General features: G+C 53.7%; 4 protein-coding genes across 4 annotated transcripts; 2 read left to right on the top strand and 2 right to left on the bottom strand.

The window, feature by feature from the left end:
* Positions 1–848: 848 nt before the first annotated feature.
* GUITHDRAFT_103994 (hypothetical protein) lies at positions 849–2,392 on the top strand (the record flags this gene model as incomplete). The annotated part of the gene is made up of 3 exons (XM_005837106.1): positions 849–2,042; positions 2,216–2,281; positions 2,333–2,392. The coding sequence occupies 3 exons, from the start codon at positions 849–851 to the stop codon at positions 2,390–2,392; spliced, it is 1,320 nt and encodes a 439-aa protein (XP_005837163.1).
* Positions 2,393–3,151: 759 nt separating this feature from the next.
* Positions 3,152–3,696, bottom strand: GUITHDRAFT_151241 (hypothetical protein). The gene has a single exon (XM_005837105.1). The coding sequence runs from the start codon at positions 3,532–3,534 to the stop codon at positions 3,181–3,183; it is 354 nt and encodes a 117-aa protein (XP_005837162.1). The 5' UTR covers positions 3,535–3,696; the 3' UTR covers positions 3,152–3,180.
* Positions 3,697–4,893: 1,197 nt separating this feature from the next.
* On the top strand, positions 4,894–7,907 carry GUITHDRAFT_135359 (hypothetical protein; the record flags this gene model as incomplete). The annotated part of the gene is made up of 4 exons (XM_005837104.1): positions 4,894–5,612; positions 5,802–7,268; positions 7,596–7,689; positions 7,734–7,907. The coding sequence occupies 4 exons, from the start codon at positions 4,894–4,896 to the stop codon at positions 7,905–7,907; spliced, it is 2,454 nt and encodes an 817-aa protein (XP_005837161.1).
* A 156-nt stretch (positions 7,908–8,063) lies between these two features.
* Positions 8,064–9,466, bottom strand: GUITHDRAFT_135358 (hypothetical protein; the record flags this gene model as incomplete). The annotated part of the gene is made up of 8 exons (XM_005837103.1): positions 8,064–8,109; positions 8,157–8,242; positions 8,288–8,393; positions 8,484–8,518; positions 8,549–8,600; positions 8,648–8,754; positions 8,810–8,990; positions 9,045–9,466. The coding sequence occupies 8 exons, from the start codon at positions 9,464–9,466 to the stop codon at positions 8,064–8,066; spliced, it is 1,035 nt and encodes a 344-aa protein (XP_005837160.1).
* Between the last annotated feature and the right edge of the window lie 2,407 nt (positions 9,467–11,873).

Below are 11,873 nucleotides of genomic sequence, written 5' to 3'. Positions count from 1 at the left end.
GAGCAGAGTGAAGCTTGAAGCACCTGTACACCGGCCAGAAAGCGTTTCCTCGCCTCCCTCCCTAGTCCTTCCGTCAAGGCAGAGGGACTGGGATAATGAAACGCGCGTTCTGCTGCCTACTCCCTTGCCTGCTGGATCAACAGGAGCTCCATGTTTGACGGCGAGAACGGTCTTGAATCCACGTGCCCTGTCTGCTTTCCCCTTCCCTGTCCTCCTCCTCTGCTATCACTCTGCTGGCGTACTCTTCCTCTTCCTCTTCCAGTTGACCTCCCTCCCTCCCTCGCTCGCTCTCCCTCGTTTCCTCCTCGAGCACGTTCTTTTGAGGGGCCTGGAGAGAGAATTGGAGGGTAGGGGTAGACCATTCACACTTGATTGTGATGGGTGGCCTTGAAGTACCCCTTATATCGTCCGCAAGGTTTTGAGAAAAGTAGGGGTTAATTAATTCATTTATCTAGATTCGGGGGGTACACAAATTTGATGTGGGGTGTAGATAGCTTGAAAGGTTAGGGTGGGCTGTAGGTATGGCTACAATAACCGTCAACATTTCGTGTAACGGAAACGATCGAGCTGTTGTCGGGGAGATGCAGGGAGGGACAGGAAGGAATGGTGGCTGGCAGGTTGGCGGCTAGTAGGGCTGACAATGCAAGGGATGTAGGAGAGTGAGGAGGAGAATGCAGGGGATGTAGGAGAAGGAGGAGGAGAATGCAGGGGATGTAGGAGAAGGAGGAGGAGAATGTATGAGAGTAGGAGATGAATCTCATATCTTGACAGGGTTGGTGAAGGGAGTTGTTGGAATCTTGAACAGATCAAGTTCTGAGTGGGTTTGACGCCAGTTTTTCTTAGGGGGGATGGCGCACGTGGAGGACTTTGATGTGGCATCGAATCCAGCAGCAGCAGCACGGCATCAGAGGCAGGATGCCGGGATAGGGTGGGAAGGAGATCTTGCTTCAGTCTTAGCGGGAGCGAACCGAAAGACTCACTCGGTCAGGAAGGGCTGCGAAAGGCGAGCTGAGTTGGAGGGATGGGCTGTGAAGGAAGCGCTTCATATAGCCAAAGACAAGAGAACAATGGGGGGCATGTCGGCTCGAAAGCAAGGAGGATCAGACGGAGCCTCCTCCTCTGCAAGCTCACCATGCGAGGGGCAAGCATGCCAGAACCTGGTCAGCTACAGGAACTCGAGGGCATTCCGGGAGCGGGAGGAGCACATCGAATCTCGGATCCGTGAGATAGAGCAGGAGCTCATGGCAGCCAGCCGCGAGATTGAGAACCAGGATGTGCAGCAGGGGATCCGCGCGCCCGGGGAGAGCTCGGGCTGCGCTGGGAGGAGGCAGAAGGTGACAGTGGACGAGTGGGGAGGTCACCTAGAGAGCATCCTGCTTCCTCCTCGGCAGAAGTTGGAGGCAAGAGAAGGGCAGGGAGACAGCGGGAGGAGCAGGCATGCCTCGTCATCCTACTCAAGGACAAGACCCTCTGCCCAGGAGCTCGGCTTCGAAGGCGACCTCGCCTCATGCTTGAAGCCCCGTGGGGGTAGCAGGGACCTCAAGACCAAACTGGAGGCCCAGAGGATTAGTGAAGGCCCCGCAGCCCCGGGCCCGAGGACGGCAGGTAGCCGGAGGATGCCGTCAGCAGAAGAGCTGGGGTTCCCTACCGGCGGGCTGGTGGCCGTAATGAGACCGGCACAACGAGCAACTCGCCAGACCTCCTCGGCTCTGCCCCACCAAGAGGACGAGGCGTCGCTCGTGCATGCGTTACCTCCTCATCTTCCGGCCGCGGTCAGGGGTGACACATCGGGCCCGAGGAGGGGAGCGGCTGCCAGGCGGCTCAACGTGGAGCAGTGGCCCCGACGAGCAGCGATGATGCCGGAGGAGGGGCAGAGCAACCATGTGGACACGCAGGGCCAGCTGAGCTATGAGTTTCTCCTCTCCTTGGACGCGAGGATCGAGCAGCCGGGCCTGCCCGGGCACCTGCTGGACTCGTTTAAGACTGTCTCTGTCTCGAAGGCTTGTGATGAGACTTGCGCGATCTGCCTGGACCTGCTCAAGGTGGGTCGGAGGGAGTTCTTCATGATTGTTCTCGTCCTTTCCGTTTACTGTCTTTCCGAAGTTGATCCCTGCTCCCTATTGCATTTTCCACCTACCCCCTCCCCCCTCCTCTCCTCCTCCTCCACGTTCCCCTCCCCTTCCGCCTTCGCCTTCTCCTCCTCCTGTTTCTTCAGCTCTCCTTTACTACCCTCCTTGAAATTCCTTTCAAGATATTGATGTCCAAGCAGGTTGGCAACAAGGTGAAAAAACTGCCCTGCAAACATCTGTTCCATCGTCTCTGCATATCCAAGGTGAAGATCTTTGTCGCCCTCGAACCTCTTTTTGTTCATCTACAACTTGACTGCTGCTGACGACCTTCTCTTGTGCCCAGTGGTTCCAATCCCATGTCATCTGCCCTCTCTGTCGGCATGACTGTAGATCCGAATGATGGGTCACTCTGGCCGCCTCCTCTCTCCGCTTCCCCTTTACATCCAAGCAGAATGTATACTATCTCCTCACTTGGTCATCCTGTCCTGGCTGAACTGCTTGCAAAGAGCATTCTCCTATCACAAAGAGCGTCAGACTGTTGAGTTCCGAGCTCGTACTGTCACGACTGACCTGCATCCGCATGAGATGGTTCAAGGCGTACCACTGAGCTCGCTTTCTTTCATCCTGCTCTCGAAGTGTCACAGCGCGAATTGAAGAATCGATCATCATCACGTATGCGGAGAAGCGTTGGGAAAGCAGGCTGATCGATATGCTTGGATTTTTCAAGTCGTCCTTGACGGGTCTCCGACTTGTTATGGCTGTCTTAACTCTAATAGGTGAAGACGATGTTCTCTGCTCCATGATAGCAACATCAGACCATGGAGATGGCGGTGATGATGATGATGATGATGATGATGATGATGATGATGATGATGATGATGATGATGATGATGATGATGATGATGATGACGACGACGACGACGACGACGACGACGACGAGGATGAGAAGAGGACAAAGAAGAGGAAAAGCAAGAGGCAGAGGAAGACGACAGACCCTGTGCTGTGTTGTGCTATGTTGTGTGAGTGATTCACCTTCTCGGGCAAGTCTCCGATCTTGGAGATGGAGTTCCGCACAGTCCACTGAAAGAGGTAAGAGAAGAGGTTTTATCCTTCAGTCAGTCACCGTTGATCCGGGACGTGGCTCGTCGTCCAGCCGAGAAGTCGACCTCCGACTTTTAGCCTCCCTCGTACTCCCTGCCCTCATCATTGAGATACGAGCACTACCACCCCGGCTCTCACCCCGGCTCGTGTCGAAGAACTTTGCGGCCTCCGTGACATCTGCTGGGGACTTGTTGGAGCTCTGCTTGCCAACACGGGATCGTTTCGGGGTCAAGCAGAGCGACTTAGAAAAGTATCGGGTCCCCACGTTGCTCCTGCGGGCCCAGCTCGCGCTCTTGGAGACTGTCTCAAGATCCTTCGTCCGCAGTCTTGGATCAATCAAGACGTCCACAGCTAGAACGCTCATGTTTCCCCTCCCCATCTTCCTCCCCCGCCACTGAGGCAAGCTCCTGCCACGACTGGCTCAACAGGTCTGGCCCCTTCGTCCGCTGCCTTCTTGCGAAGGTGGGATCAGAGCGTGTCAATGCCGGTGCATGCTCTTGTCTCGGACTGGAACGAGTCCCATCCTGCTCTAAACTTGAGCTTCTCAAATTTCACAAAGCTCGTACCCTCCTTCACCTCCCCCCACCCAAAAAAAACAGTTTGTGCTGATCGCCTCTCCCCGCACATAACCTCGTCACCCGTGCTCTCACAGTTCTGCTTCCTCATTGCATGCCTCTTTATGATAAAACCATCTGTCTACACCTCTCTGCATCCATGCATGCCTTCTAGCAGGTGGATTTCTGTTTGCTTGCAACTTTGTCCCGATCGTCATCTAGTACAAGCTACCTCCCCGCTCTTCTCTCCCTTCATCAGGCTCTTGCTAACAACCTCTTGCTCTCCATCGTCACATCAAGTTTTATGGAATCGCATCTCGCATCTCTTGTTCTTTCCTTCGCTTCGCCATGTCCTCCTTTCATCGTATCTCTGCCTCCCAAGCCATGCCGGCGGTTATCAAATCACGCCTCTACAACAATTATTTTTACGGTGATGACGACCCGCCTCAGCCCGCCTCAGCCTGCCGGTGCTTCCGCCGGGAGTCCCGCCGGCTGACCGTCCGATCCGACTTGGCGGTGGGCCCCGCGACTCGGACTCCCGGGAGGGCACGGGCCGCCGGCGCCGCCGCCCGGGGCCGGCGACGAGTGTGACGCTGAGCCCGGCCGGCCGCCAGTACGGTCCGATCACCCCAGTGAACGGGGCCCGGCCCGGGAGTCGGACGGTCGCCGCCGGATCGGACGGTCCGAGTCACCTAGAGCCTGGCCCTGTCACTGTCCGGCCGGGCGCCGGGTCGTTACCCCGTTCACTGGGGTGATCGGACCGTACTGGCGGCTGGCCGGGCTCAGCAGCCTGTGACTCGAACTGAGGTGAAAAAAAAACATCAAACCGTTCTGATGACAGTCCACAAAAACCAATTCCGATTTCAATTCATGATTCTTTTTCCTCTGTAATGCAGCCGGATGCGCAAGCGGAAGAGAAAGGGGGGGAGGGGGAGGAAGCAGAAGAAGAGGATGAGGAGCGCAAACTTGCGATGATGATGATGGGGTGTGATGATCCCAGACTCGTCCTCCTCTCCTTCCATTGTTGGGCTGCTGACAGGAGGTTGCAAATCGCACGAGGAGGAAAAGGAGGAGGGAGGGGTATTTGTTGCCAACGATGCCATGGAAAGATCAGGATGTGTGTCGCCGGACTTTTGGGGATTGCAAAGGAACGAGTGAGGGTCATGGGCATGCAGGAGGAGGAGTGGATGCTGGAAGGAGGGAGGCCGCAGTGGAGGATCCTGCTGCTCCCTTCAGACGGAAGAGAGGGGGCGGCTGCACGGACAACGGACGAGCTCGCGGACTCAATGTGTGAGCAGTCTGGAGTGAAGCAACGAGTGAACTTGTACGACCACGAGCTCGTCAAGTGCTCGGTAGTGCACCCGCACAATCAGATCAGCGAGATCCCGTACGTCGCCGCCTACAGGTTTTCCCGCCCTCTTTATCAGATGCTGCGCATGAGCCTGCACGCGCTCAGATGGGCTGCGAGCAGGAGGAAATATGGCCTCCGACTCTCTTCCAGACTGACTGCGAAGAGGCGAAAGTTCGCCATGTTGGCATGGTCGATGTCCTTGGCCATGAGATCAAGAGCACGGGAAGTAAAGAGCATGTTTGCATTCCTAGCGGTCAGGATAAAGTTGACGGGGAGGATGCAGTCCAAAGATCTCTTGGGATGGTTGGATCTTGCTTCAGCAAGGAGCAGGGACAAGGATGGAACTGGACGTGCCGTCGGTCAGTTTCAGCGGCAAAGACACGCTTCCGTATCACAGCGACTGATCGTTTTGTTGGCTCATGGGCGACTGAACCACCTGATGGCATGTGATTGGAGATTGTTGTATCTGATGAGTTTGCAAGACTGGTGGGAGAAGAGAAGATTTTCCCGTTGGATCAAGAGAGAGAGTCTGAAGAGGTGCTTGCTATGTTGGCGACGGTGGAAGGACAACAATAGAACTTCTGAAAGGTTCGCACGACTTCTTCTTTCTGCCCGAAGGCGATGTTTGCTGTCGAGCTGTTTCAAAGAGTTTCGATCGAACCTGTTGGGACAAAGAAGACAAGAGAGAATGTTGATGTGTAAGTTTGACTCGTCTTGCCGGAACAGGATGAGTATGTGTTTCCTGCTGATGAAGCAGGACCTGATGAGAAACCGATGGAGAAGGAAGCTGTTGTCATCGAAGACGAGAAGAGCTCGTCTCAACCTGTGTGCGCTAGTTGTTGAGTTTTGGTCTGCGCGCATCTCTCATGTCAGTGCCGTCACAAGGAAGTTGAACAGATTCTGCGATCAGGCAAGGTCGAAGGTACAGAGGAGGGTGCTGTACAGGTGGAACGAGTTCTCAAGCTCTTTGACATGGAGGAGGTGGGAAAAGCAGCACGAGAAATCCTTGAGGAAGGAGGAGAGGAACGTTGTCCTGCACTGGCATCTGCTAGCGAGAAATCGAGGGGAAGGAAGGCTGCTGGCCTCCCGCCTCCTGTCCAGATGCGCCGTGGATGTCGCTGTCAGGTCCCTCAGGGTCCGGCTGCAGGCATGGCGACGGAGAGCGAGAGTCTGGATCAGCGCAAGCAAGATGAGGGAGGGCGGGCGGGCGGCAGACGGGAGGAGGAGGCTGGAGGAGTGGCGGCGGGGAGTGAGAAAGAAGCAGTGGGCAGAGGAAGGGCTAGCGGGGCTAGCCGGGGGGTTGCTAGAGGATGCAGAAGGGAGGGAGCGGAGGAAGCGGAGGATGCGGCTTGAGGTCGTGAGGAGGATGCAGGAGGGGGAGGGGGAGAGAGCGGGGGAGAGGAGGAGGATGAGGAGGATGAACAAGGGGCTACGGGGGCTGGAGGGACACGCGAGGAAGGCAATGATGGCTGGCGACCGCCTGGCTCGACTCGTTCGTCTGCTACAGCAGCAAAAGTGGAGGAGCAAAGCGATCGGCTTGCAGCTTGAAAGGAAGAGAGAGGAAGAACAGAGGAGGAAGAAACAGACAAGCATGGAGCGATGGAAAAGAAGTATGCTGTTTGAGCGATTGCTGCGGCGCAACGAGGAGCAGGCCTACTACCGCTCCTGGCGCAGATCCGCTCAGCTGAGCATGCAGGCCTGGAGCGAGAGCACGAGGCGACGGCAGGCAGAGAAGGCGGCGTACTGGAGAGTGAGGGAGAGGACGGAGTGGAGGAGGAAGGAGCGAGCGGCCGGGGGTTGGAGAGGGGTAGCTGAGGAAGGGAGGAGGGTGCGGGGGAGGGAGGAGCGGGCGAGAGGACGGAGGGAGGAGCAGGTGGCGAGGAAGAGCCTAAATGTATGGATCTGCACGCTCAGATGGTTCGATTGGAGGAGGAAGGTCGGAGCCAACGCGATCCAGCGGATCGGCACGATGAAGAGGAGCGAGAGGTTGCGTGCGCTGCTCTCCTCCTGGCGACAGCTCTCCTCCTCGCCCTCCTCCCTTTCCTCCCTCGCCTCCTCCCTGCAGCTGAGGGAGCAGCGGAGGATGGTCTGGATCGCGCTGAGGAGGTGGAAGACAGAGGTTTTCCTGTCCGTGCGCATTTCAACCATCATGCGCATCCTTCAAAATGGGCACGAGGCCAAGATGCGGATAAGGTGAGGCCCCCTCCCAGCAAGCGTCAACCTCAACTTCATCCTCCTCCCGAATCTTCCTCTTGCTCTTCACTCACTCACTCTCTCCCTCTCTCTCTCCCTCCCTCCCTCCCTCCCTCCCTCCCTCCCTCCCTCCCTCCCAGCCAGGCTGCCTGCCTGCCTGCCTGCCTGCCTGCCTGCCTCCCTCTCCCTCTCTCCCTCTCCCTCTCTGCAACTGTCTCTGTCTCTCTTTTCCCCCCTCCCTCCCTCCCCTCTTCCCCCCTTCCCCTGACTCGAAGTCCTCCTGCTCCTTCGCCTACTCCTGTGGTCATGGGACCTCACGGTCTACAGGATCCTCGCCAGGTCCTTCAAGTGCTGGTGGGAAAACCTATTGGAGGCTCGGAGGATCTCGCTTACCGTCCACCAGCTCCGCATCCTACGACAGGTGCTGCTGCTCCGTCACCCAACGCCTGCTGATCATGCTGCCAGACCATCGCCTCTCCGCTGGACCATCGACCTATGTCCCTCAGCGCTGCTCTTCCTCCCTCTTCTCAGTTCAGCTCACCGCCGCGCACAGCAAATCCCATGGGTGGTATGAGAGGAGAGGAGGACAGCCTTAGGACAAGGATGCAGCAGCTTCTTCAAGCTTCATGGGCCCCATGATGGGCCAGCGGGCCGTCCAAAGTACTGGGAGCGAGAACCTCTGGAAACTTTGGGAACCATTATGAATCTTCATTTAAGAGAGATCAGGAAACTTGTATAATGATACACGAGAGCATATGCTTCGCTAGGTTACAGAGCTCGACCTCTTTCTCGACCTCACGCGAGATCGCCCTCGAGAAGTAGCGGCGACTCGCAGTAGGAGCTGCGAGCTGGTCAGCGGAGAGATCCCAGGACTTGCTCATGACATACCCAACTAAGTTGCACATGTTGTCCATGACGGCCTCGTAATCTTGATATAGAAGGACTTCGTTTCCCTCTGATGATTCTTCCAGCAACTGCGACTTTGTAAGTCGCAGAACCGCAGCAAAGAAACTCCCTACGTCATCTGGAGACCACGCCTCCGTCTCGTTGTTTGAGAGCTCTTGCTGACCGTCAAGTCCCATCATTGAGTTGTAAGCATCGTAGGAAATATCTTCACGGTCCAACCTGTTACAAGAAGTGAGGAAGCAAAGAACCAAACAGCTTGAAAGTACAAGGTGTAAGACATTCGTCGAGAATCTGAACATGGCATGCTACCGGAATCCAATGATCTCTGATTGGAGAAGTGAGATCTTGATGCGCCAACAAGTAAAATCATTTACCTTCGCTTGCAAGATAGATTTCCGCTCCGATTTCGACGCTGTATCGATTGTACTGAAGGAATGATCTCAGCGATCAAGGACAGATCGAGGCAACATCACCTCAAAGCATCTCTTAGCTTTGCACTAGGCTTTCGTGCACGACTTGGACGATCGATCCTCTCGTCCTCTTTTTCATCCGATGCAGAGTACATCATCGCCTCTTTGCTCTGCTCGCATCGTCAGAACGTACATGAAAATCTTTTTCACAGCATTTCCAGTCACCTCCTTCCAGGCATCATTCTTGCGCATTGACTTCGCTCTCTTTCGGATCGGCGAGTCTTGATCCGGCTCGAAGTTTCTGAGGCGCTTCACATTTCCACTTCGTGGCTTGTTCAACACGTGTTCTTTGGTCTCCCGATCGAACCGAGCCCATCCCTCCGCTGTGCGCACGGATCGAACAAATCTGCAGAGGAGTGAGATCAAGGAAGCAGAGAAGTGCAGAGATATGGACGCTTACGTTGCATGCTTTCGGTAGGTTGAGTAGCAAGAATCACACAACGTCATCCCCAGAAGAGGAAGCCAGTCTCTGCCTCCTGCACTCGTTTGAGGGGTGACCACCCTCCACTTGTTTGAATGCATGGGAGAAGGGCAATGCTCATATGCGCACATCCTTGGTTGCTTCGAAATCTGAGTCTTATTGTAACTTTCCTTGGGTTTCGTCGCTTTGTCGATGCTTTTCACCATTGAACCAGGGAACTCCTTGATACCATGGAAGCCAGAGTCTTGGATCGGGTCAAGAGTGCATGTCGTGTCAGTCGCTCCCGATGAATTGTGTTTCTGCATCATTGCTCCAGTGTTCTGATTCGATCTATCTGTTCCTGCACTGTCTGAATCATACGCTGGTATCGTCGAGGTCGATGAAGGCGAGCATGGAGACATGCTTTGAACGTGGCACGTCATTAAGGCGTTTGCTAATGAATCCTAAAGAAAACGGGAAGAATATCAGGAAATATCACTTCGATAGCAATACAAGTTTTCAATGAAAGTCTCTCAGACTACATACAGTAACGAAGTTCAGCTCCTATCAAAGATCCCCAACGAATCCGCAATTTGATAGCTCAACAGGATCCTCTTCCGAAAACTCTCCCTTTCCTCTATTCTCCTCAGGCTCAGCATGTTCATAGATCAAACATCAAACATCCATCATTCGCCCATTCCCATCCCTTCCTTATATCATGCAACATTTTTTCAGCCACTGTTCTCCTTTCTGCTTTACCCTCTGCATGCCCTCCGACCGCAGCCTGATTATAAATCTTTTAAACATTTTTCTCCTGGTCAGGGGTGGGGTGGGTGGTATGGCCAATAGCAGTAGCGTGTAGAGCGACGGGGGTCAGGTGAGGTTCCTAAAAGGAACACTGGCATCATTATACTGGGGTAGGGGTAGTGACTACATGTCAAGGGCTATAGGGTAGGGGTTGTATTATCACTAGGGTCTGAGATGCTCCCACTGGACGGAAGTGGGAGGTGAGGGGTCATTATACCCTTAAAAGCACGGGTTGACCTTACCTCTTGACTGTTTTGAATGACCGGTACTATTATCCACCCCCTGGTGATACACACCCCAAGATTCCCCACCCATAAACCCCGTTAATAACTATAGTTTTATTCTCCTATGAAGATACAACCCAAGGACCCCACCCACCTACTCTGTACCCCTGCAGGGGTATCAGAATCGCTTCAGATCTCAATATGGATGGGTACTCCATGTAAAAAGGACCGGTGTGTGTCGATCACGAGGTAACGTAATGGGCGTTTGATGGTGGGGGTACCTTTGTAGCAAGGGTGGGTGCAGAGGGGGCTCTAATCGAACTGGTGGGGTCTTGATTCCATCTCGTGATTGGGGCATAAGCAGGGTCTTTCTGTGGGAGATACGGGGGTAGGGGTAAATTTCTGTTCACAAACATACAGGGGTACGGGTACAATCTGGATAGCGAAGGGTGGGTCAATTTGCATTTTATTCGTCAGCAATATTTTTTTGGCAAGAAAAAAGAAAAATAAAAAAGAAAGAAATTCAGTTAGTACCAAGGAACCACAAACGTTGGAGATTCTCCCCCGATCGTTCCCCCTAAACCTCGACGTTTGGTATGTTTGATATAAACATGTTTTTAATCTTAAAACACCTAGTACGAAGGACCTGAAATCACTCTTTCTCAGGGCTGGAGACCTCGACTTTTACTACCCCTGCTCGATGTCCTGGTCTGTGAATCCACCGGGTCTTGGCCCATGATTGGCCCTTTGTTTTAGCACCCATTCTAGTCTACCCCACCCCCTTTCCGTCCGTAGACGGATTAACGATGGGGCACACCTTTTTAACACCCATCACAACCACCCCTATTTTCCCAATCGTGATTTGGAGGAAAGGGGGTAAATATGACCCTCACAACGAGTTTGCAATTGAGCGGCATAGTCCTGATGATGTGTTTTTTCTGTCATGTCCTCTTCAATTTTTTGGTACTGGTAAAGGGAATTTATAGTAAACTGAGGAGATTCCAGGGATTTATGGGAGATCTGTAGAACTTGGAGGATTTGCAGTATATTTCCAACAAAAAAGTCTATGGATAACAGAAGCCTTTTTCAGTGACCTGCCACTGCTTTTAAACTAATGTTTGTAGCCAAGTTCTGTTTGGAACTAAATAAGACTTTTAAAGTCGAATAATGGATTAGCGAGCGGAAAATGGATACCGGAGGAGAAGGGGTGGTCCATAGGGGTAGGGCATTGTTCGAGGGGGTGATGGGAAAGGGCTACACTTCTCCTCACAACGTGAAGGTGTAGAACAAAACCCGCCCACCCTACCCAAAGACCTACCCATATACCCCACCTCACCACAACCACCCTCAGAGGGAAAAAATGAATTTTCTGCGTAGAAAGGAAATGTTCCGAAAGAGCTTCAAGAAGGGTGGGGATAGGGGTAGTCATCCATTGGCACGAGGAGGTAGGGTGAAGGTGAAAAAGTGCGAGGAAATAGTAGGGGTACTGATGAAGGAACGGATATGTATCTAAGACCACCGGAGGGTTCCGTCAAAACCTCAGCTATTCGTGCTCAGGGACTGGGATGGTCATGAAACAGTGCGATCTCACATCTGAGATTGCACAAGGTACCGGTATCTCACAATCGAGATCAGTACCAGAAGGGGGGGTACATCGTGCGAGGACCATAAAAATACATCTTAGACATAGTACAATGTTTTAGTGATGGGAGAAACAGAAAGGGGGTGGGTACGTATTCGTAGGGCCATGGTCCTAGGACTTGAAAAAAAACATTTAAAACCGATCTCCTTCAATCGC

This window comes from Guillardia theta (assembly GCF_000315625.1).
Source record: "Guillardia theta CCMP2712 unplaced genomic scaffold GUITHscaffold_15, whole genome shotgun sequence".
Lineage (NCBI taxonomy): Eukaryota > Cryptophyceae > Pyrenomonadales > Geminigeraceae > Guillardia > Guillardia theta.
The sequence above is the reverse complement of the archived record's forward strand: the minus strand, read 5'-3'. Positions and strand labels throughout refer to the sequence as shown.